This window comes from Ahaetulla prasina, chromosome 3 (genome assembly GCF_028640845.1).
Source record: "Ahaetulla prasina isolate Xishuangbanna chromosome 3, ASM2864084v1, whole genome shotgun sequence".
Classification (NCBI taxonomy): Eukaryota; Metazoa; Chordata; class Lepidosauria; order Squamata; family Colubridae; genus Ahaetulla; species Ahaetulla prasina.
Genome location: NC_080541.1, coordinates 2,542,270 through 2,567,405, shown reverse-complemented (window position 1 = coordinate 2,567,405; position 25,136 = coordinate 2,542,270). Strand labels below are relative to the sequence as shown.

General features: G+C 46.9%; 1 protein-coding gene across 1 annotated transcript in view; it reads left to right on the top strand.

Moving 5' to 3' along the window:
- The first annotated feature begins 1,867 nt into the window (after positions 1-1,867).
- ZC3H3 (zinc finger CCCH-type containing 3) overlaps positions 1,868-25,136 on the top strand; it is a 229,160-nt gene continuing 205,891 nt past the window's right edge. The window contains exons 1-3 of the mRNA XM_058176624.1: positions 1,868-1,966; positions 7,270-8,671; positions 11,297-11,466. Of these exons, the coding sequence (XP_058032607.1) occupies positions 1,879-1,966; positions 7,270-8,671; positions 11,297-11,466 (1,660 nt within the window). The 5' untranslated portion in view covers positions 1,868-1,878. The remainder of the gene's footprint in view (positions 1,967-7,269; positions 8,672-11,296; positions 11,467-25,136) is intronic.

Sequence of the window (25,136 nt, the reverse complement as noted above, 5' to 3'; positions counted from 1 at the left end):
CATCTCCAGTTGGGACGGTGCATTGCAACCCAACAAGAAAAACACAGACTTCAGAGGATAATTAGAACTGCAGAAAAAATAATTGCTACCAACCTGCCTTCCATTGAGGACCTGTATACTGCACGAATCAAGAAGAGGGCCGTGAAAATATTTGCAGATCCCTCGCATCCTGGACATAAACTGTTTCAACTCCTACCCTCAAAACGACGCTATAGAGCACTGCACACCAGAACAACTAGACACAAGAACAGTTTTTTCCCCAAACGCCATCACTCTGCTAAACAAATAATTCCCTCAACACTGTCAAACTATTTACTGAATCTGCACTACTATTAATCTTCTCATAGTTCCCATCACCAATCTCTTTCCACTTATGACTGTATGACTATAACTTTGTTGCTGGCAATCCTTATGATTTATATTGATATATTGACCATCAATTGTGTTGTAAATGTTGTACCTTGATGAAGGTATCTTTTCTTTTATGTACACTGAGAGCATATGCACCAAGACAAATTCCTTGTGTGTCCAATCACACTTGGCCAATAAAAATTCTATTCTATTCTATTCTATTCTATTCTATTCTATTCTATTCTATTCTATTCTATTCTATTCTATTTCTTTTATGTACACTGAGAGCTTATGCACCAAGACAAATTCCTTGTGTGTCCAATCACACTTGGCCAATAAAATTCTATTCTATTGATTGGGCCACGGGTTGGAAAACCTGGAAGCTTTCAGATTCGGGTTTTCCCAGATGTGCCAACATGACACCTCTAATAAAATGGAACTCTGAGTCTTGGAGTTTGAGTTCGTTGGCGGTGTTCCTTGGAACCCTGATAAAAGCACTGTAAAGGGGGATATAAGTCTAAGTGCTATTGCTATTTCACAGTTACGACTGTTGCAGCATCCCCATGGTCAGGTGATCAAAACTGAGGCGTTTGGCAACTGACTCGTATTTATGACGGTTGCAGTGTCCTTGGATCCCGTGACCACCTTTTGCGACCTTCCGAGAAGCAAAGCCAACGGAGAAGCCGGATTTGCTTAACAACCGTGTGACTAGCTGAACAACTTGCAGCGCTTCACTTAACGACTGTGGCAAGAAGGGTCGTAAAAATGGGGAAAAGCACTGTCTCGCTTCGCAAAGACAAGTTTTGGGGCTCAGTTATGTTCGTAAGTCGAGGACTGCCTGTATAGGGTCTCCTGCTTGAGCGGGTGGGTGGGTGGGGGGGTTGGACTAGAAGACCTCCAAGGTCCCTTCCAATTCTGTTAACATTCCGTTCAATGAAAGTGGTGAGTTTTGTTATTATGGCAGTCGTTGCTGCTGCTTCAGGGGGAAGCTTCACTTCCTTCTTTCTCCATCCAGAAAGCCACATCCAGTTCTGGACTGTGGAGCCTCTATATCCAGAGGCAGTCTAACACAGGGGTCTCCAACCTTGGTCCCTTTAAGACTTGTGGACTTCAACTCCCAGAGTTCCTCAGCCAGCAAAGCAAAGCAAAGCAAAGCAAAGCAAAGCAAAGCAAAGCAAAGCAAAGCAAAGCTGGCTGAGGGACTCTGGGAGTTGAAGTCCACAAGTCTTAAAGGGACCAAGGTTGGAGACCCCTGTTCTAACAGGTAGCGGCCAGAGTGAGCACCCTCACGCTGGGCGGACCAGCAGGAAAGCAGGCGGGGCTTGAGCTGCGCCCCTCAATCCCTCCCGCTACAAAGAAGGCAGGGCTGAGCGGCTTGGGGATGATGGGATCTGTAGCCCTAGCCAATGCGGGGCCGCGTCCCCTCTTGAGTTCCCGTTCGCCGCAGAGCCGGAAGTGTCGGGTTGCAGCCGGCTCTCCCTCTCCCTCTAGAGGCCGCGACGCGTAGAAGGGAGCCGTCGCGCGGCGATGGCGTCACGGGGGCGCCGGCGACGGTTGGCGGCTCGGATGGAGCCCGAGGAGGAGCGGCTGAGGCGGCAGATCCGCTTGCTTCAAGGTGGGCCTCAGCTGGGGCGGCGGGAGGGGAGGCCCGGCCTGAGGGCCCCGGAGGAAAGCCGGGCGGGGTGGTGGTGGTGGGAGCAGGCCGGGCTCCCTCCCTCCTTCCTCGGGCGGGGCCGGGGACCCCTCATAGGGAGGGGGGGGTGCCGGTCAGCGGGGGCCATTAGGGACCCGGCCACAGCAGGCCCTGCCCCGGAGCCCCTCAGGCCCTTGAGGGGAAGGGAATACAGAGACTGTCACCCCCGTCCCCCTTTCCCTGGGGGGTGTTAATGGGCGGGGAGGGTTGGGCTGGATGGCCTCGGAGGTGCCCTTCAGCTCCATAAGACCGCCCATTCGGAGGGGGTCTCCAAACTTGGCAACTTTTAAGACTGGGCGGGGGGGGGGGCTTCAGCTCCCGGAATTCTGGGAATTGAAGTCCACTGAAGAAACTCTAATGTTGTGATTCAAAATGTTTGCAGCCCATAGACTGAATAGTTGAGAGACAGGTTGGTCTATAGTGGGGAAGGAAACCAGATTAGAAACCAGGAGACTGGGAGTTCTAGTTCCACCTTAGCCATGAAAGCTGGCTGGGTGAGTTTGGGCCAATTGCTGGTAGACGGGGAGTTCTAGTCCTACCGTAGGCATGAAAGCTGGCTGGGTGAGTTTGGGCCAATTGCTGGTAGACGGGGAGTTCTAGTTCCACCTTAGCCATGAAAGCTGGCTGGGTGAGTTTGGGCCAATTGCCCGAAGACTGGGAGTTCTAGTCACATCTTAGCCATGAAAGCTGGCTGGGTGAGTTTGGGCCAGTTGCCATGGGGGTCGGAAGTTCTAGTCCTATCTTAGTCATGAAAGGTGGCTGGGTGAGTGTGGGCTTATTGCTGGGAGACTGGGAGTTCTAGTCCCACCTTATCCATGAAAGCTGGCTGGGTGAGTTTGGGCCAGTTGCCATGGGGGTCGGAAGTTCTAGTCCTACCGTAGGCATGAAAGCTGGCTGGGTGAGTTTGGGCCAATTGCCCGAAGACTGGGAGTTCTAGTCCCACCTTAGCCATGAAAGCTGGCTGGGTGAGTTTGGGCCAGTTGCCATGGGGGTCGGAAGTTCTAGTCCTACCGTAGGCATGAAAGCTGGCTGGGTGAGTTTGGGCCAATTGCTGGTAGACGGGGAGTTCTAGTTCCACCTTAGCCATGAAAGCTGGCTGGGTGAGTTTGGGCCAATTGCTGGTAGACGGGGAGTTCTAGTTCCACCTTAGCCATGAAAGCTGGCTGGGTGAGTTTGGGCCAGTTGCTGGTAGACGGGGAGTTCTAGTCCCAGTTTAGCCATGAAAGGTGGCTGGGTGAGTTTGGGCCAATTGCCATGTGGGTCGGAAGTTCTAGTCCTATCTTAGTCATGAAAGGTGGCTGGGTGAGTGTGGGCTATTTGCCGGGAGACTGGGAGTTCTAGTCCCACTTTAGGCATGAAAGCCAGCTTGGGGGTCTTATCTGTCTGGCTTGTTGCCTGGGCTTGGCATTGGGGGTTGAGAGAGAGTGGTTGGCTCAAAGTCCCCCAGCTGGCTTTCATGTCTAAGGTGGGACTATAACTCCCAGTCTCCTGGTGATTGACCAAACTGGGAGTTCTAGTCCCACTTTAGGCATGAAAGCCAGCTGTGGGACTCAAACCCCCCAATGTCAGGCCCAGGCGGACCAGCTGGCTGGTCATTTCCTGTCTGCGACCAAATGAATCAACAGTTGGTTGATCCAGAGAAAGGGGCCGATGGGTACTGTAGTTGTGCGGTGGGAGGAGAGGCCCAGCCTGAGGGGCCTGGAGGAAAGGCCGGGGTGGTGTGTATACATATATAAAATATAGGTGTTTTTGAATCTCTGTTCATTCCTGGTGACTGTCTGGACTGATCTCAGCCAGATTTTCAGAAGTTGTTTGACCTTGTCTCCTCCTCTATCGGGGTAAAATTTATTTTTTATTTATTAATCAAATTTCTAGACCGCCCTTCTCCCGAAGGACTCAGGGCGGTGTACAGCCATATTAAAATACATAGATAGACAATGAATTTAAAATAATTTTAAAATGAAATATTTAGCCGGCCAATTGAACTAAAAAATAATAAAACCAATTAAAATCAGTATAAAGTTTAAAATTTAAAATTTAAAAGCTAAAAAAATCTAATCCAAAAGCTAAAAAATCTAATCCAGTCCTAAAAGAGAGAACATCTGGCGCAAGGTCACCCAGTCGGGTTTGTCAGATTAGAACTCCGTCTCCTGGCGTCTAGCCCGCTGCCTTAACGGCTTCTCTGAGCTGGCTTCCAGCATACAGATAGTCCTCGACTTACGACCACAGTTGAGCCTAACATTTCTCTTGTTAAGTGAGTTTTGCTCCCTTTCATTTTCTTTCTTGTCACTGTTGTTAAGTGAATCACTGCAGTTGATAAGTTAGTAACCCCCAGTTGTTAAGTGAATCTGGCTTCCCCATTAACTTGTGTCAGACACAGCAACCGTCATAAATATGAGCCAGTTGCCCAGTGTCTGAATTTTGATCAAGTGACCAAAGGGATGCTGCAAGTCTTTAAGTGTGAAAAATAACCATAAGTGACATTTTCTCTCCTGCTGTAACTCTGAACGGTCACTAAACAAACTGTTGTAAGTTGAGGACTACCTGTATTTACACACACAATCCTGGAATCTTTATTTTATTTTACCAGGGGACCTCGTAAGTTTGATGGGTACTGTTTTGACCACGTGCAGGCGGTCCTCAACTTACGACCACAGTTGAGCCCAAAGTATTTTGCCCAGCGAGGCTGTTATTAAGTGAGTTTTGCCCTCTCTTAGTTAGCGACACGGTCGTTAAGTGAATCTGCCAGGCCTTCCCTGTTGATTTTCCTTTTCGAAAGGTGACCAAAGGGGATCACGTGACCCCCGGGGTACTGAAACCGTTGTGAATGTGAGCCAGTGGCCAAGCATAGGAATTGTGATCCCATGACCATGGGGATGCTATAAGGGAGGTAAGTGTTAAAAACGGTCATAAGTCGCTTATGTTGTATCTTTCAGCGGTCACTAAATGAACTGTTAAGTAGAGAATTACCTGCACATCATATTGAAAGAGGGCAATGTTTGGAAGCCAGAGTGTAACCTGCCTAAATTTGGGGGCTTGGTTGCAATTTAATCATTGCTGTTTCAGAACCATCTGGTTTGAACAAATGGACTTGGTTTCTGCCGAAATAGGAAATATGATACGGTTTCCTCTGATTTGCACCAGGTTCTCACACCCTGAAATATTTGAAGAATATCCTGCTCTTTTGATCAATAGCAAGACAATCTCTCCCCAAGACTTTGATTGATTGATTGATTAGGTGCCATCCCCAGCAACCACATAAATCGATTTCCCCCCCAAGAATGATTTGTTGCTGATGTGCTCCCTTCAGACCTCCGAACTGCGCACCCTTCACCACTAAACATAGAGAGAGAGAGAGAGAGAGAGAGAGAGAGAGAGAAGGAGGAAGGATATGGGGAAAGCTAAAACCGTTGTGCTTTTATGTTGGCTTGCAAGGCAGCTAACAAGGTTTTTCCGTCCTGATTTATCTAATCCTGCTCCATCTGGTGTTAGCAAATTCCACTGGTTAGCTTCTCTGGCAGGGCAGATAAGATGTCAGTCTTTATCTAAATAAGCCAAAATCAAGGATAATTCTCAGTAAATGCCTAGCCAGGTGAGAGAGCTGCACATGTGCCCTTCTCCACGCACAGCCACAAAGAATATTCCGGCCGTTCATCACATTTTTCTTTTAGGATATCTCCTATGTTTCAGTTGTCTGCAGGAAAAGCTGCAGGTAAAGTTTTAGACTTCCAACTTCTGACTGCAGGTAGTTGTTGATTTGCAACCATAAAGGAGCTAATCATTACAGATAATCCTCAATTTACAACCATTTGTTTAGGGATTGTTCAGAGTTACAACGGCAATGAAAAAAGTGACATGACCGTTTTTCATGACTGGAGCTGTGGTGGCGCAGTGGTTAGAATGCAGCACTGCAGGCTAATTCTACTGACTGCCGGCTGCCAGCAGTTCAACAGTTCAATCCTGACTGGTTCAAGGTTGAATTAGCCTTCCATCTTTTCGAGGTCTGTAAAATGAGGACCCGGATTGTTGGGGGCAAGAGGCTGACTCTGTAAAACTGCTTAGAGAGGGCTCCAAAGCACTGGGAAGAATAGAATAGAATAGAATAGAATTTTTTATTGGCCAAGTGTGATTGGACACACAAGGAATTTGTCTTGGTGCAGATGCTCTCAGTGTACATAAAAGAAAAGATAGGTTGGTAAGTCTAAGTGCTATTGCTAAGAAGGAAGGAACAAAGGTGTCAGACCTGGAAGCCATTTTTTACTTTTGAGCCTTCAGGCCTGCCACAAATTCTACTGTGGGAAAATGGGAGGAAGATGGAGTGGAGATGATGTGTAGTCAAAATAACATTCTTTCCAGACAGTCAAGGCTGTTTTGCTCTGCAGCTGTGCTGAGAAGAATGAGGAGTTATCTTCTGTTCCAGAGAGTACCTGATTGGTTGGTGTGACGGACATGTGGGTGATGGGCAAGGACTTGAACTTTCTTTTGGGTGAGGAAAACCTGGAAGCTCTCATTCTGGTTTTTCCAGATGTGCCAATATGACATCTCTAATAAAAATTAGCTTTGAGGAAACTCAAGCCTTGGAGTTTGATTTTGTTGGAGGTGTTACTTGGAACCCTGAGGGACGGAAGGAAGGAAGGAAGGGCCGTGATGGCCTAGTGGTTAGAATGCAGTATTGCAGGCTAACTCTGCCCATGAGCCACAGTGGTGCAGTGGTTAGAATGCAGCACTGCAGGCTAGTTCTGACTGCTGGCTGCCTGCAATTTAGCAGTTCGAATCTCACCAGGCTCAAGGTTGACTCAGCCTTCCATCCTCCTGAGATGGGTAAAATGAGGACCCAGATTGTTGGGGGGCAAGAGGCTGACTCTGTAAACCGCTCAGAGAGGGCTGGAAAGCACTGGGAAGCGGTAGATAAGTCTTATTGCTGTCCCTGTGGTCATGTGATCCAAATTCGGACTCTTAGAAACTCATCTTTATGACGGTCACAGTGTCCCGAGGACATGGGTTCTCCTTTTGCAATTTTCTGACAAGCAAACTCAACTGAACAACTTACTAACAACAACTGCAGTATTAATGTCATTTAACAACTCTGGAAAGCAAGGCCATAACATCCTATCGCATAAAAATGTCTACACTCATAAAATGTTATAGGGTCTCCTGCTTAAGCAGGCGGGGGTGGGCTAGAAGACCTCCAAGGTCCCTTCCAACTCTGTTGTTCTGTTATTCAGGTCTCATCAATGACCATAAAAACGTCCATGGGAATGCGCCGGTTCCTCCGCCGCCTGCTTCTGTCTCCAGATGGAGGAACCCTAGACTTCCTGCCTTTCACAGTCAAGCGACCTTCGGCGCTAGATACAACCAGCAACCTTCCCAAGATTTCTCGTCCGGCCAGGCCAACGCGACTACCTGGAGGAAGAAATACTCTCTTGTCAACGCCCCGCCTAGACCAGCCCTGCCTTCACCTACCAGCGTTTCTCCGGGGACTTCCTGGGCGGCCCAGAGCCGTGTCGGTAGGGAGGCTCCCAAGCCACAACTGATGCTTTCGGAAGCGAAGGCCATCTCCAGCACAAAAGCAAATGTCTGCCGACCAGCTGGCTCCCTGGCGGGTGATGCCACCGGCTCAGGGTTCCTGCAGGGCGTTTCAGGATCAAGAAAGGAACCGTCGTCTTCTAAGGGAAGCCCTTCCGCGGCTTCTTGGCCTTTCAATGCGGAGTCGAGACACAACAAAGATACGTGCACTTCCACTTTGTCCCACGTACCCCGTTACAAAAGTCTGGCTACAGGTGGAAATAACCGACCAGCGGCCGGTCAGAAGAAGCCCTTTGGGGGGAACAAGCTGACCCCCAGTTTAGGCAGGACTATCAGCGAGAGTGCCATTACGTTGAAATCTGAGCCTCGGTGGTGTCTGGCCTCGCCCGAAAAGGGAACAGGCTCTCTCCCAATCTGGAAGAAGCCAGCACCTGAGCTCTCACACCTGTATAGTTCATCCCGCCACCCCTCCCCTGCAGGGCCAGCCAGGTTCAGCCCCACCAGGAGCGTGGGTCGGTCTGCCCATTCGGATGAGGAGGCATCTTCCAGCAGTGGGATGAGTCTTCCCCCAAACAAGTCCGCCATTGTTTTGCTCCAGAAGTCGTCTTCCTTGCCAGCCTCCGGCAGGTCTTCCCGCTTCAAGAAAGCCAACTACACCTGGGTGGCAAATCCCAGCAAATCCCCTCGAAGCGTGAAGCGGTGGGCCGTTTCCAGGGCCCCCGAAAGCACCCCCAAGTTAGCCATCTGCGGGGCAGCGGCCTCTCCCAAGTTACAACCCAGGGGAGCGCATCTCGAGCTGGGGGCCAAACCAAAGAAACCCAGCCCGCATTCGAAGGCGGCGGTTTCCACCAGCCAGTACAAGTGGAAAGCAGCGAGTGCGAAGTCTGCTCCTTCCACCTCGGCCTCCGTCTTCACTTGGAAGCGCAAGGAAGGGGTTAGGCCCGGGGAGGCCCCTTGCGTGGGTGCCAGCACCTCCTTCCAGGCGCTGAGGCGGGTCCCTCTCGCACATGGCAGCCCCAGGGGCTTTTTTGGAACTAGTGGCTTTTTTAATTACAGACTGAGGAGTTGGCCGAAAAACACAAAGAGGAAAGGAAGCGCCAGGTAAGTTCCTGGTCCTGCTAGGAGGATCTTTGTTCCAATTGGGGTTTTTTTCTTTTCTTTTAACTTCGGTTGGTCATCCTGGTTATGAAAGTGGGAGTGGAGCAGGGGTGAAATGTACAATTTGTTACTACCGGTTCTGTGGGCGTGTTGTGTCTGCGCCCCCCAAGCTGGGCCTGCTGCCAGAAAGTGGCTTGGACAGTGAGGGGAAGGGCCGTCAGACTTACCTAGGGAGCACCAGCTTCCTTGGCTCAGTTCCAGGAACCAGAAGCAGGCCAGGTGGAAGAACTAATAAGGCTTCCATCCCCTGACTCTTCCCCCCACCCAAGCCACGCCTGCAGACCCAGCTGATGGCAATCAGGCTTGGTTGGACCCTAGGTTTTGTAGGCAGGAGAGGCGGGAACAACAGAAGCAGGGGTGGGGCAGGCCTAGGAAGTGCTGAGTCATGGAGCCACACCCCACAGGATATAAAAGGCAGCGAGAGCTGCTGTGTCTCTTTGTAACAGGCAAATCCATTGATTAAGAGCTGAAGTTTGTTTCTGAGTGACTCACCAGCATCGTGGAAGATAACGAAGGCTCTTGACAGACGCTGGCTATTCTGTTGCCAGAGCTGATAGTGACGGCTAATTAAGCCATCACTCCGACGGAGGCGAGGGAGGACAGAACAGGGCATGGCTTGGGGGGTGGGTAATGTGACTGGGTTGGCATGGCCAACTTTTTTTTGTACTTTTAAAAGCATTTTTTCTACAACCTCTTTGGCTGAAGAGATTGTAAAAAATGCTTTTAAAAGCCTGTAATGATCAGCTGGGATCGCCAGAGGAAAAAATGCTTTTAAAGGGTTCTGACGCTCCCAACTGAGCCATGTGATCATCAGAGACTTTTTTCTTACTTTTAAAAGCATTTTTTCGCCCAAAGAAAAAATGCTTTTAAATGAAAAAAAACAACAACTCTGATGATTGCGCAGCTCAGCTGGGGCGGGGAGGGAAGGAGGGCAGGGATTTTTGTTACCGGTTCTCCGGACCACCCCTGCCATCGCTACCAGATCCAAACCGGGAGCATTTCACCCCTGGAGTGGAAGGTGTGGAATGGAATGGAATAGAAGAGAATAGAAGAATGAAGAAGAGAATAGAGGAATGAAGAAGAGAATACAGGACAGGATAGGATAGAGGAATAAAGAAGAGAAGAGAAAAATGAAGAGAAAATTAGACTAGACTAGACCAGACTAGACTAGGAATGAAGAAAAGAATAGAGGGATAGGATAGGCTCGAATAATGAATAGAGGGGATGGGATGGGATGGAATAGAGGAATGAAGAAAAGGAAAGAAAAGAGAAAAATGAAGAGACTAATAGATATAGAGAAATAGAATAGAATAGAACAGAACAGAACAGAATAGAATAATAAAAAATGGAACAGAGAGTAGAGTGTAGAGAGTAGAGAGTAGGAATAGGAATAGAATTGAATTCTTTATTGCCCAATTGGACACACAAGGAATTTGTCTCCAGTGCATAAGTTCATGGTGTACATACAAAAAGCAAGTAATAGGTCATCGACTACAAATCATAGTTACAATCATTAATCCTAAATTAACGTATGACTCCACATGTTCCCCGAAATAAAGTTACTATCTTTTCCTGCCGCAAAACCTGCCCTTTGCGGGGGAAGTGGGTTCAGGCAGTGCCATAGTTGGGGACTCCAGTAGAAGTTAGCAAGGCTGGCTTACCTGCTGTGAACCGGGGGAAGACTGATTCGCTGAAAGACACTGCAGTTTTATCAAGATGAATAAGATAAAGTCAACTAATGTGCGTAATGTGGCGCAGTGGTTAGAGTGCAGTACTGCAGGCGACTTCTGCTGACTGCCGTCTGTCTGCAGTTTGGCAGATCGAATCTCACCAGGCTCAAGGTTGACTCAGCCTTCCGTCCTTCTGAGGTGGATAAAATGAGGACCTAGATTGTTGGGGGCAAGAGGCTGACTCTGTAAACTGCTTGGAGAGGGGTATAAACACTGTGAAGGGGTATATAAGTCTAAGGGCTAGTGCTAAGTAGGAAGGAAGGAAGGGCCATGGTGGCGGAGTGGTTAGAATGCAGTATTGCAGGCTAACTCTGCCCACTGCCGGCAGTTCAATCCTGACCGGCTGTTCCTGTTTGGGGGAAAAAATGCATTTGTTTTATGCTCACTTAATGACCTCCATTTTGGCCGTAAGTCAAGGACTACCTGTCTAGACCTGGGCTGATTTAACTTCGCAAATGTTATGGATTCTGCAAGCTTGCCGAATTCAACAAGATGAAGAGGGAAGGCCCAGTTTTCTGGTCCAGACCCCTGGAGGACTTTCAGGTGAGGTGAGGGGAGGGGAGGGGAGATGCCGGAATGCCTCCTTGTGGCCGGAACCACGTTTAGAGGACAAAGTGCCCGTGACGAAGATCCTGGCCAGGTGGTTTCATGCTTTGCTTGCACTTTGCTCCCCAAGGGGATTGGGGCTTTTCATCACGGAACCAACGGTCCTTTGCCTCCGTGGTCTGCATTGTGTACACAAGACCTTTCCGCGTGGTGCCTTTGTGGATGTGCCTGTTTGTGTCCGAGGCACTTTTGCGGGGAAGGATTCTGACAGGCGCCCTGCTTCTCCTTCCAGCTCTCCCACCCTGCTCCTGAAAAGCCGCTACTGCCTCCGGAAGCGCCACGCCACGCGGGGAAGGTCCTCCCCCACCGCCCGCAGAACCGGCACCAAAGGCCTCGTGCAGATCGGCAAGCACAGGTTGCGCCGGCTGCCGGCCTCTCGCGTTCCTGGTTCGCCCAAAGAAGGTAAGAGATGTTTCGAATTGGGAGATGCTGGCTGGGTGGCGGGAGTGAGTTTGACCTGCTGCCCTCGACTCTGGATGGGTGGGTGGCCAAGTCAAGACTGTCGCGCGCCAAGAGGCCAGCTATTGTGGTTCTCTTGGGTTGGTTATCCCGGTTCCGATCCGAACGTGGATATTTTGAGAGGGTCTCTAGCCAAACAATCAGGACCGATGAGGGTCTTTTCTCTCATCACCTGGAGGGTTGTGGGTGATTTCCTATGAAAGCCCAGGGGTCCCGGATGTTGCAGTACCCCATTTGCAGTGTTTTAAGGGTGGGGTTAGGGGTGGGCTGCCTCCCACTTCCGAAAAACCTTGTGATCCATATTCAGGGTGGATTTCATTTAAATCAAGTCGATTTAAATTGCAATTTAAATTGCTAGTAAAAAGGCTTGATTTCAATCGACTCGATTTAAATCATAATTTTTAAAGAGCAGATGTCATCTCTGCTGTGAAATTGGGTGAATGCATCCACGCAGTGCATGTTATCTCAGCTTGCGGAGCTTGGATTCATTGAATGAGTTTACCGAAAATGGAAATATTGCAGAAGATACAGCCTCATGCTGTATAACTAAGCTCCGTTTCATGCTGAATAAACTAAATTATTAATATATCTTAAACAGAAAACTCTCTTTAGATAGATTTTTACTTCAAAAGCATTTTATTAAAATAAATTTGATAAAAATAAAAAAATCTGATTTAAATTTTAAAAAAACCAATTTAAATTTTTTAAAAAACTGATTTTTTAATTAAAAAAAAATCGCAGGTTTTTATCCACTCTGTCCGTATTCAGGATCGAGCTGTTGAAAGTTACCCAATTTTCAGAGATTTTGGCCGTGGAAATTTGGGGTGTCGGCCGATCACTAACCAGGGAGGGTGGGCTTCTACGGCCTGTGGCTTATGGTTGGCTGATACCCACCTAGGACCTGACTCTTTGGCTCTCGGTTGCCCCAGCTTTCTTTGCCTGACTTGCCTGTACCTTGAGGAGGAAGAAGACGATGGGAGGAAGAAGGCCCCTCCACCCCTTGAGTTAGTTAGAACAGGTGTAAAATAAAAATAAAAATTCCTATTTCTCCGCTGAGCGTTTAGGCAGAAGGGCCTGGCTCGGCATCTTTCTGGCATTTTTGCGGCTTTTGAAATGTTGACAATTTCAGAAAGGTGTTTGAAGATCTGGAGGCGGGTGGGTGGGTGGGGGGGAGCCCAAGGCTTCAAAGACAGATGTGCTGTACAGTTGTTTTCTTGGCTCTTTATTTAGTCTACTCCCCGCCGGCTGACTCCGACTTCCTCATAAACAGAATCGCGGAGGGGGGGGCGGGGGAACAAGTCTTTCACACTTTTTTTTTTAATCTTTAAATGGGAGGAAAAAAAATGACTTAGATTATTCAGCCTACCTTTGCTCAAAGCTGTCGTGTTTCTGCTTTTCGTGTTTGCATCTCCTTTTTACAACTAGCATTTTGTGCTGTTCCTAGAAAAAACAGTTTATGACCTACATTTGTTAGCAACTCGTTGCAGGGTGTAAGTTCGTGTTTGGGGGGATGTTGGGTAGGTTTTGTTGTTGTGGTGCCTTGTGACTAAGACAGGATTTTGTAATAGATTTTGTGCGTAGGATTGGAGAAGTCAAGCTTTCAATCCAGATTATATAGGGCGTTCTCGATTTACAACCGTTCATTCAGTGACCATTTGAAGGTAGAAGGTGCTGAAAAAAATGACTTGTTTCTGGTTTTCACATGACCATGGGTGGCAGCATCCCCATGGTCACGTGATCAAAATTCAGAGGCTTGGCAACTGGCATGTACTTATGACAGTTGCAGTGTCCCAGAGTGTCAAGGTAATGATGACCAGCTGCTGTAATACTTAATGCTGTAATGATGATGCAATGGTAGTAATGAGTCAGTAATTAGTTATTTGACTCTTTACCACTTTGAGAGGCTGTTTTATAAGAGAGGTCCTGTGAGAGCATCTGTCTAGTGTGTGTGTGTGTCTCTTTGTGTGTATGTGCACGCGCACTTGCGCTTCCATGCTGTAGTTCATGATTGATTGCCTGAATTTTCCTAATACGCGTATGTATATATTCCTTGTAGATAAACCGCTATTTGAAAAAATAGAATAGAATAGAATATTTTTTGTATTGGCCAAGTGTGATTGGACACACAAAGAATTTGTCTTGGTGCAGATGCTCTCTGTGGACATAAAAGAAAAGATACCTTCGTCAAGAATCATAAGGTGCAACACTTGATAATAGTCATAGGGTACCTTCATCAAGGTACAACAGTTACAACACTTAATGATAGTCATAGGGTACAAATTTAACACTTAATGATACAACACTTAATGATAATCATAGGGTACAAATAAGCAATCAGGAAAAAATATCAATATAAATCATAAGGATTACCAGCAACAAAGTTACAGTTATACAGTCATAAGTGGAAAGAGATTGGTGATGGGAACGATGAGAAGATTAATAGTAGTGCAGATTCAGTAAATAGTTTGACAGTGTTGATGAAATTATTTGTTTAGCAGAGTGATGGCCTTCGGGAAAAAACTGTCCTTGTGTCTAGTTGTTCTGGTGTGCAGTGCTGGGTAGGAGTTGAAACAGTTTATGTCCTGGATGTGAGGGGTCTGTAAATATTTTCACAGCCCTCTTTTTGATTCGTGCAGTATGCAGGTCCTCAATGTTTATTTATTTATTTATTTATTTATTTATTTAAATTTTTATGCCGCCCTTCTCCCGAAGGACTCAGGGCGGTTTACAGCCATAATAAGAAACAACAACAATATACACATAAAACCATAATTTAAAAAACTTATTATACAAATGGCCGATTTAAAACGTTTAGAATAAAACCCCAAATTTTAAAATGTTAAAACATTAAAACTAATTAAAATCCTATTAAAATCCTATGCCAGTCCTGCGTGAACAAACAAATAGGTCTTCAGCTCTCGGCAGAAAGTCCGAAGGTCCGGCAATTGCTGAAGTCCAGGGGGAAGTTCGTTCCAAAGGGTGGGAGCCCCCACAGGCAGGTTGGTAGCCATGGTTTTTTCTGCAGTTCTAATGATCCTCTGAAGACTGTGTCTGTCTTGTTGGGTTGCAGAACCAAACCAGACAGTTATGGAGGTGCAGATGACAGACTCAATAATTCCTCTGTAGGACTGGATCAGCAGCTCCATGACAAACCTGTTTACTGTATTTTGCTCCTGGGTTGTCTCAAAATAGTCCCACTGTGCACGCTCTGACACGGAGTCACATAATCCCCCTTTTGTGACCTGACGAGCAAAGTCAACGGGGAACCCAGATTCACTTAGCAACCGTATCACTGACTTAACAACTGGATTGAGTCATGTAGCAACTGCGGCAAGAAAGGTCATAAAATGGGGCAGGACAAGTACTGGGGGCTCAGTTGCGGTCGTAAGTTGAGGATCACCTGTAATCAAGAGGGATGGAAAAAAGGTCCAGATTTTCAAACGAGATCCGTTGTGCCATTTGTGACGTTGCCCGTTGCAACTCCATGGCAGCCAGCTTGTGTTTCGCGGTTGTTATCTGAGACCTGAACATGCGTGACCTTTGAAAGGGAATCTGAAAATCAGCAGGTGCACCTGTGTTCCCTCAGAGCCAGGTGAGCAGGCCCTGAGGCCTGCAAGAAAAGGGTTAATGTTCGGGCTGTGAGCTTTGAAAATAAATACCATTGCAACCCCTCTGCAAAACCCTCCATGTTCTGAACCCTGGGGCTTCTCGGCGCTGGGGGTCTGGGGCCAGGGCTTGGTGGGGGTGGGGGTCCCTCCTGATAATGAGGTCCTGCAGGTAATTTGATTAGGGCCTGTTTAGTTGCAACCGCTAGCAGGCTGCTAGGTGGAGCCCATTCCTGGCCCTGCCTCTTTCTCCTCCTCCTCTTTCTCTTCTTCCTCTACTTCCTCCTCCTCCTCCTTTCCTTTCCCTTTTTATCCTCCTCTTCATCTCCTCCTCTACTATTTCCTCCTCTCCTCCTCCTCCCTCTCCTTCTTCTTCCCCTTTTCCTCTTCTCCTTTATTTTCCTCCTCCTTCCTCTTCTTTCTCTTTCTTTTTATCCTGCTCCTTCTCCTCCCTTCTTCCTCCTCTTCCTCTTTCCCTTTATCCTGTTCCTTCTCTTCTTCTCCTCCCTTTTTCCTCCTCTTCCTTCTTCCTCTTCTCTTTCCCTTTATCCTCCCTCCTCCTCCTCCTCCTCCCTCCTCCTGAGGTTGGGGGCCTGTGTGTTTCCCCCCACCCCGCCCCCGCTTCAGCCAAGATTCGCGTGATGCCTCCTCCTCCTCCTCCTCCCCCTGACCTGTAGAGGGCAGTCTTGGCCCTCCCGTTTGCCTGGCCCACCTTTTTCTGGTAATTGATTGCCTAATTCGCTCTTTATGTGAAAGAAAGCAGATACCGGGTAATTTGCAGCAATAACCTGCTATTGCTGGGCCAGTATCAAAACTCCCATGTTCATTTCAAGTGGCAGATAAAACACTAATATATAATTATCCTTGCAAATTGGATTGTTTTAAATAACCAAAAGACTGCGGCCAGGAGAACACCCTCCCATTTCCCTTGAGTTAGGAGAGAGTCGTAATTGCTGCGTTCAATCAATTTCCCTGGCATTAGAAATTCCATCACCATCAACATTAAGCTATATTCATTGTGATGGCTAAGAGCCGGGCCATTTCTCCTCTTTTCCTTAACTGGCAAAATTAATCAGGGAAAAGATTTTAAACATTTACCCGTGCGAAAGAGGTCAGCCCTGCCGCTATATTGCTCAGCAGATAAGGGGGCTAATAAAAAGAAAATTGAATTACTAATGACCGCCAGGAACCGAGTATATAAAAACTGGCAATCGCTCGCTTCAGGAGGAAAGGAGAATCAATTTTCTTCGGACAAGGTGCACTCGTATTTTTTTTTTTAAACTTGGGCGCATATTATCAGCAATTTAATTTGAAAGCACATAAACAGGAGGAAATGGTTAGGAAAATAATGAGCCTTTAGGTGTAAACTGCTACAGGATATATGCTGTACACAATTTATTTGGCACAACAGATAATCACTTTAATTGAATTCAAAACTGCATTGTTCAGCAGTGCGGCTGCTCTCCCCTTTTTTTCTTTCTTTCTTCCGCCGGTGGGGACCGCGAAATATTATACAGAGGTGTCGCGTCCTTTCCTTGTAATGTCTCCCACAAGGCAACGCCGCGTGCCGCCCCGTTCATGTGTTGAGGTGGGCTGGGGGTGGCATTGCCATTAAAAAGCGGTGGGAGTTTCTGTGAGCGGCAGGATCCTCCCGCCTCTGTGGGAATCCACGATTCCCGGAATCGGTGGCCAGTGGTCCCTTTCTGCTCCATGCGCCTCGAGCAGGCGGGCCCATGCTGAATGCACGGACTTTCCTGCTGCCTCTGGTGGGCCATGGCCCCTGGACTTAGGGCATCCAGAGACGGTGTATTTCGTTTCAGAAGCATTGAAGTTAAAATAAGGCATATTATAAGATAGTCCCCAACCTTTCTGGCTGTAGAGTAGAAGAGAGAATGGAATGGAATAGGAATAGGAATAGGAATAGAATAATTTTATTGTCACTTTGAATGTAATAATAATGTTTTTTTAATTTGTATACCGCCCTTCTCCCGAAGGACTCAGGGAGGTGAACAGGCAAATAAAATACAAACAGAAACATACACCATAATTAAAATAACCCTTAAAAAACTGATTCAAGTATGCCAGAAATTTAAAATAACATTATACCCCATACAAATTACAACAATTTAAAACCCACAATTAAAATTTAAAATTTAAAATCAGGCCAGTCCAGCCATATGGAATAAATAGGTTTTAAGTTCGCGGCGAAAGGCCCTAAGGTCAGGTAGTTGTCGAAGCCCGGGGGGAAGCTCATTCCACAGGGTAGGAGCCCCCACAGAGAAGGCCCTCCCCCTGGGGGCCGCCAGTCGACATTGTTTGGCTGACGGCACCCTGAGGAGTCCCTCTCTGTGGGAACGCACCGGACGCTGGGAGATAGAGGCCGGCAGTAGGCGGTCCCGTAAGTACACTAATGTACACTAATGTACACTAATAGGCATACATTAAAATGACATTTCGTTGCAGACAACTCTCAAAAGGTCACCAGCATTTTTGACAGATGGCAGTCCAATCTCTACTTCAAAAATTCCAGTGATGGAGCACCCACAATTTCTGGTAGCAAGCAGTTCCACTGGTTAATTGTTCCCACTGTCAGGAAGTTTCTCCTTAATTCCGGATTGTTTCTCTCCTTGGTTAGTTTCTACCCATTGCTGCTTCTTCTGATGCTTTGGAGAATAATTTGACACCCTCTTCTTTGTGGCAGCCCCTCAAATAGAATAGAATAGAATAGAATAACAAAGGACCTCGGAGGTCTTCTAGTCCAACCCCCTGCTTAGGCAGGAAACCCTACACCATTTCAGACAAATGGTTATCCAACATCATATTAAAAACTTCCACTGTTGGAGCATTTACAACTCCTGGAGGCAAGTTGTTCCACTGGTTAATTGCCTTCACCTTCAGGAAATTTCTCCTTAATTCCAGGTTGTTTCTCTCCTTGATTAGTTTCCACCTGCTGCTTCTTCTCCTGCCTTCTGGCGTTTTGGAGAATAGCTTGACTGCTTCTTCTTTGTGGCAGCCCCTGAGATATTGGGAGACTGCTATCATGTCACCCCTAGGCCTCCTTTTCATTAAACTAGACATACCCAGTTCCTGCAACTGTTCTTTATTTATCTAGCTGTTTTGGTGTGCAATGCCAGGGACGAGTTTTGTGGAAGACCATTTTTCCCACAGACTGTGGGGAGGGATGGTTTCGTGTGAACCTAGATCCCGTGCATGCACAGATGAAGCTTTTCTCATTCACCTTGCGTGGCCCGGTTCCTAACAGGCCACAGACCGATACCCCTGCCATAAAATTCTAAAGTGTAAAATTCAAGATGAAAATATGTACAAATTCAACCCATCTCGCCCAGAATGTAGTAACGTGAATTGTCCAGAGGCTTCCAGGTGCCTTTAGATACCGTCTCCTTGTTGCTTTGCTAGTCTCAAAATAGCCGGGGCTGGGCATGCACCAGCCATGTGCGTGTGCAAAAGAATGAACCGGGAAGATCTTGCCATTCGGTCCCATGGGCCTTTTTGCTTTCTCACCAGCCTGGTGTATGGGAGCCCGGCCTGTGTTAAGTTGCCAGAAACCCAGCGCAAGAACGCCTATATCTTTGTGTTGTGCTGAATTAGCGGTAATTTTAATGTGCTTCTCCGTTCTCCTCTGCTGTCTGGACCACACAGATAAACAAGATTGCTCTGGGTCTGGGCTGCCATTAAATCTCTCTTATGAACGCAGATGAAATATATCGTGTAGCAGCGGGCGTACCGTTCTTTTTTAATCGCATCGCGCTGGAGGCTCACGAGGTTCAGGTTTGGAGATGAGGGTGCAGGGGACCCCAGACGAAAACACTTGTCAGCAAAAGAGGAACCTTTGCGGGTTTTCTATTGGCGCTTCTGAGCCAGAAACCTTCAGGTGTGTTGGAGAATTAACTCCCCGGTTTCTTAAAATTTTGGTGTAGTCACATCACACCTGGAAGGCACCTGGTTGGGGGGGGGGAGGGGAACTGCCAGAAGTAAAATGCTTAGGGCTGGACCCAAATGCCATAAAGAAAGAATAAAAGGTATACCAATCCATACCATTTCTTAATTTTTAAGACCGTTTTAGTTTAATTAGTTTAGTTAGTTTAGTTTAGTTTAGTTTATTTATTTAGTTTAGTTTAGTTTATTAAATTTCTATACCGCTCTTCTCCCGAAGGACTTTAGTGTTAATATTTATTATTTCAATGTTCTATCATCTATTTCATTACTTTGATTGGTTTAAAACCGCCCAGAGTTTCTTCTAGGCAAGATGTGAGACCTATAGGTGGAAACCTTTTGGGAAAAGTATATTTTCTAATAACACCACTTTTTTTTGGAGTAGTACCATAAAATTATATATCAATGGAAAGATAATTGAATCAAGAATGTAACGCAATCACTTTTATGAAGGATTTGCTTTAGAATAGCAGTTACAGTATAAAGAAGAAAAGTAAAACACGTAGAAAAAAATGAGACATACAAAAATGGTCACCCTATCAGTTAATACTTAGTTGGGTAACCTTTAGTATGAATTACAGCCTTACAACATCTTCCCATGGAGTGAACCAAGTCTTTGAGTTCTGCAGCTGTTCTAATGTGAAACCAAGATTGAAGGATTGCTTCTGTTAACTGGGTTTTATTGCTGGGTTGCTTCTGACTAACAAGTTTCTTTAGTTGGTTGGCTCCATAGATTTTCCATTGGGTGAAGGTCTGGGCTCTTCCCAGGCCGTTCCAGCAGTGGAATAGGATTATCTTGAAACTCCCCCCAAAATGGTGTTATTAACCGTCCAAACTCAAAAATACACTTTTCCCAAAAGGTTTCCACAGTTTTGGCCACCACTGTAGTTCTTGATTTACAACAGTTCATTTAGTGACCGTTCAAAGTTACAAAGTGGCCTATGACCGTTTTTCACATTTACAACCGTTGCAGCATACCCCAGGATCACGTGATCGAAATTCAGTTGCTTTGGCAACTGACTCGTATTTATGATGGTCGCAGTGTCCCAGGGAGGTGACGTGATCCCCTTTTATTTTATTTATTATGTATTTATTTTTTTATTTGCATTTATATCCCGCCCTTCTCCGAAGACTCAGGGCGGCTTACACTGTGTCAAGCAATAGTCTTCATCCATTTGTATATTATATACAAAGTCAACTTATTGCCCCCAACAATCTGGGTCCTCATTTTACCTACCTTATAAAGGATGGAAGGCTGAGTCAACCTTGGGCCTGGTGGGACTTGAACCCGCAGTAATTGCAAGCAGCTGTGTTAATAACAGACTGTCTTACCAGTCTGAGCCACCAGAGGCCCTTATAATTACACATATAAATATACACATACCAGAATAACCAAAGACCTACATACATATATATATATATTTGTTTTCTGAGGTTTTCGCGGGTGTTTGTATGTAGGTCTTTGGTTATTCGGGTTTTCTCCCGCGTAAAATTGGAAGTGTCTTGGCGACGTTTCGACGAAGTCTCATTCGTCATCTTCAGGCTTCAGCTTCGTGCTTCTGGGAGCAATGTGTGACTGCAGCTGTTTCTTCCTTTTTAACTGCTAGTGGGGGTTCAAACCAGAAGCACGAAGCTGAAGCCTGAAGATGACGAATGAGACTTCGTCGAAACGTCGCCAAGACAATTCCAATTTTACGCGGGAGAAAACCCGAATAACCAAAGATCTACATATATATATATATATATATATATATATATATATATATATATATGTGTGTGTGTGTGTGTGTGTGTGTGTGTGTGTGTGTTTTCTGAGGTTTTCGCGGGTGTTTGTATGTAGGTCTTTGGTTATTCGGGTTTTTTATTATAATTATTATAATTAATTATATATATAATAATTTCAATGTTTTATCTCGTTATTTTTATTGGTTTTAAGCCGCCCAGAGTCTCTTCTAGACGAGATGGGAAGCATTTATATTCAAATAAATAAATATGATCAGATCTGGCCTTGGTTGTCCAGCCCCCGTAGGGTCCTGGGAACTGGTCTTCCGGTGGGCTGCATTCTTCCTTGATCAGATCTTTCCTTTTAATTGTCATTAAGGAGTTGGTCAGCCTCAAAATTATATTAAAACAATCCATCAATTATGCAGTTGGTCTCATTTCTGAGGCATACGATCTCATCCATGCTGGATTTATTCCTAATTTGCTATTATTTCACGCAGGATTCCCCCCCCCCCCATTCCTTTGATTTGTTTCAAATGAAGGCTAAGATAAAAGATATACTCCAGCAGGGGTGCAGGTAGTCCTCGACTTACGACCACAATGGAGCGCCAACATTTCTGTTGTCAAGTGTGACATTTGTTCAGCGAATTTTGCCCTCTTTTACGACTTTTCTTGCCACCGTTGCTAAGTTAGTCACACGGTTGTTAAGCAAATCCGGCCTCCCCATTGACTTTGCTTGTCAGAAGGTTGCAAAAGGGGAAGCCACGTGACCCAGGGACACAGCAACTGTCATAAATACGAGTCGGTTGCCAAGCGTCTGAACTGTTGTAAGTCGAGGACTACTTGTGAGGGAACCCAGCTACGATTCCATCTTTGCTTCCGATTTCCGGCCCTTGATATTTCTTGGTGGGTCCCCATGATTTCTTTTCCTGACCTTTTTTTTAATTATTTGCATTTATACCCCGCCCTTCTCCGAAGACTCAGGGCGGCTTACACTGTGTTAAGCAATAGTCTTCATCCATTTGTATATTTATATACAAAGTCAACTTTTATTGCCCTCAACAACCTGGGTCCTCATTTTACCTACCTTATAAAGGATGGAAGGCTGAGTCAACCTTGGGCCTGGTGGGACTAGAACCTGCAGTAATTGCAGGCAGCTGTGTTAATAACAGACAGACTTAGCAGTCTGAGCCACCAGAGGCCCCTTCTTTTCAGATCTGTCATAAACCCAAGATTGCTCCGCTTGGCTTAATTACAAAGCGCCACGCTTGTCTTTGCAGCTTCCGCAGAGGGGAGAAGGGGAAAGGCAAAGGCAGCGGAGAGAAGGGTCAGAGGTTGAGAAGGGCCTGAGCCCGGAAGGCAGCCGGGTCTCTTGGCTTGTCTTCCGAGAGCCTCAGTCATCCTGGCCATGATTGGCGCCAAAGATGCTTTTCCGAAAGGCAGCTGTGAACTGTTGGGTTTTTATTTCGAAGGCCTTTCGCTTTTGGAGAATTGGAACTGAAGAAGCATCTCGGATGAGAAGCGAAACGTCTTCAAGGGAAAACAAAAGCCCAGTTGCCTTTTGGGACTATCTGTTGCTTTGGTGTTGGAGAGCGAGTGTTGGATTTCAAATTGCCTGTTTCTAAACATGTCTCCCAATTTCTCCAATCCGTTTTAGAATTTGAGTCCCGAGGAGGGGCCCGTTGGCACCCTTTGACACGATGGGCATCCGTTCTTCCTAATAGAGGTAACAGTTGGGAAGGAACCTCAGAGGTCTTCTAGTCCAACCCTCTGCTCAAGCAGGAAAGCCCCATACCAATTCAGGCAAATGGTTGTCCATTCTCTCCTTACAAACGTCCAGTGATGAAGCACCCATAATGTCTGGAGGCACCGGTTAACTGTTCTCACTCTTACGAAGTTTCTCCTTAATTCCAGGTTGCTTCTCTCCTTGATCGGTTTCCTCCGTTGTGTCTTGTCCTGCCTTCAGGTGCTTCGGAAAATAAGTTTATTCCTTCCTCTTTGTGGCAGCCCCTCAAATATTGGAAGACCGCTATCGTGTCTCCCCTGGTTCTTTTCTGTATTAAACCAGACATACCCAATTCCTGCAGCCGTTTTTCATATGTTTTAGCCCCCAGCCCCCTAACCACGTTCTTGGCTCTTCTCTGCACTCTTTCCAGAGTCTCAGCATCCTTTTTAACAGTGTGGTGACCAAAACTGGGAGCCGTCTTCCAGGTGTGGCCTTACCAAGATGCCCCAGTGCATTACAATAAAGAGGCCTTATAAAGGTGGAGAAGCTATGACGGTCGTGACTGTTTTTCAGTGTTGTTATAACTTTGGATGGCTGCTAAAGGAACGGCCGTAACTCGAGGAGTTTCCACGCAGCTACTTCCTGGGCCTCGTATCTCTCAGGTGGCGAAGTCCCGTTTCCTGCAGAATCCCCCTCCTCGCCTCAGTGGCCAAGGCTGCTGATTCAGCCGGTTGTTGCCGTGCGTCTCCCTCCCGGCCTTCGCTTGCAAACGTTTCCTTTCTCGTTATTCCGCAGAGGCCATTAGCCTGCGAGGCAGTTCTGCTGTTTGGCTTCCATTTGCAAGCCCTCGCTCCATTTTCAAGAGCCGGGGCTTTAATGGTGTGTGGACAGATGAATCCGAAGAGAGCTGGAAGGGACCTTGGAGGTCTTCTAGTCCAGCCCTCTACTCAAGCAGGAGACCCTATACCAGTGATGACTAACCTTTTTCTCGTCATGTGCTGAAAGCGTGTCTGTGTGCGGTGTGCCCCCCCTGCGCATGCCACACAATCCCCCCCTCGTTGCCACCCCCCGTGCATGCGCACACAACCACCCCTACGCTCCCTCCACGCATGCACGCCTCCCTGCAACCTCCTGGGCCAAAAATGGGCCATTGGGTCCAAAAATGGGCTGTGGGGGAATGCACTGCGCCCCCATGCTCCCCCCCTGCCTTGTGTGCATGCACGCGCAACCCCCCTTCGCATCCGCGTGTGTCTCCCGCATGCGCCCTGTCCCCTTCCCCCGCATCCTGAAAATCAGTTGGCTGTCAGGAGGCTGTACGCACGCATGCGCGGTGAAGCTGAGCTTGGCGATGGCTTGCGTGCCCGCAGAGAGGGCTCTGAATGCCAGCTGTGGCACACATGTCATAGGTTTGCCATCAGAGTCCTATACCATTTCAGAAAAGTGACTGTCCAATCTCTTGGACGAATCAGCGAATCTCCAGTTCTTGATTTTCAGAGCCTGGTGCTTTGCAAACACAAACGGAGCCCGGAAGAGCACAAGACAGGAAAGTTTCTGAAAGTTTTTTTCTCGGCCTCTGAATTACAGTTTAATGCCAGCTATCTCTGCCGTAGTTTATCAGCCTAGCCAAAGGTTTGTGAGAAAATCCAATGGAATCCTTTATCTGGGGATGTTGAGTTGTTGACTGGGTTAAAAGTAGGGCTTTCCAATTTAGGAATATGAGGCCAAAGCTGATAATGTATCACCCTTTCCTTCCCTCCCTCCTTTCTGGCCTTGAACGTAATTTTCCTCTTGGCCAGATTTCACCTTTGATTGGTGATCTTAATTTCATGACGGGCAGTAAAACAGGCCCCGTGTAATGCAACTGCTTCGGAAGATATTAAGGGGGAGAAAACCCCCCTCCATGTTTTATGGGAAAGGAGCCACCTTATCAGGAGGCTGAATCCAGCAACTGGGCGGGGGTTGAGCTGGAGGACAGTTGGGAGCATCGAGCAGATTTAAACCTTCACCTGAATACAGATTTAGTCCTCCACTTACAATAGTTTACTTAGTGACCATCCACTGAAAAAGTGACCTATGACTGTTTTTCACACCTATGACCATTGCAGCATCCCCAGGGTCCCGTGATTTACATTCAGAGGCTTGACAATTGACTCATATTTATGACGGTTGCGGTGTTCTGGGCTCACACGATCGCCTTTTGCGACCTCCTGACCATCCAAGCCAGATTCACTTACCAAACGGGTTACCAACGTATCAACTGCAGCGACTCGCTGAACAAACGTGGGGAGAAATAGTCGTAACCTGGGGCAAAATTCACTTAATGAATTTCTCACTTAGCAACCTAAATTTGGGGCTCGGTGCTGGTCGTAAGTTGAGGACTGCTTGTATTGCCACCAAAACCCTGCCCTTTCCGCATGCATCCCCGAAACGTACTCGCAAGGAAAAAAAATCACCCTGGAAGACCGCTGAGAAAGTGGCAAAGTGGGTGTCACAGGTTTTCTGCCGCTTCCAGTAAGGAAACATTTTTGGGGCCTGCGGGAAAATAAGGAAAAAGGAAAGAAAAGAAATAGAAATTGTTGAATGGCTGTGGCTCCTTTTGTGAAAAC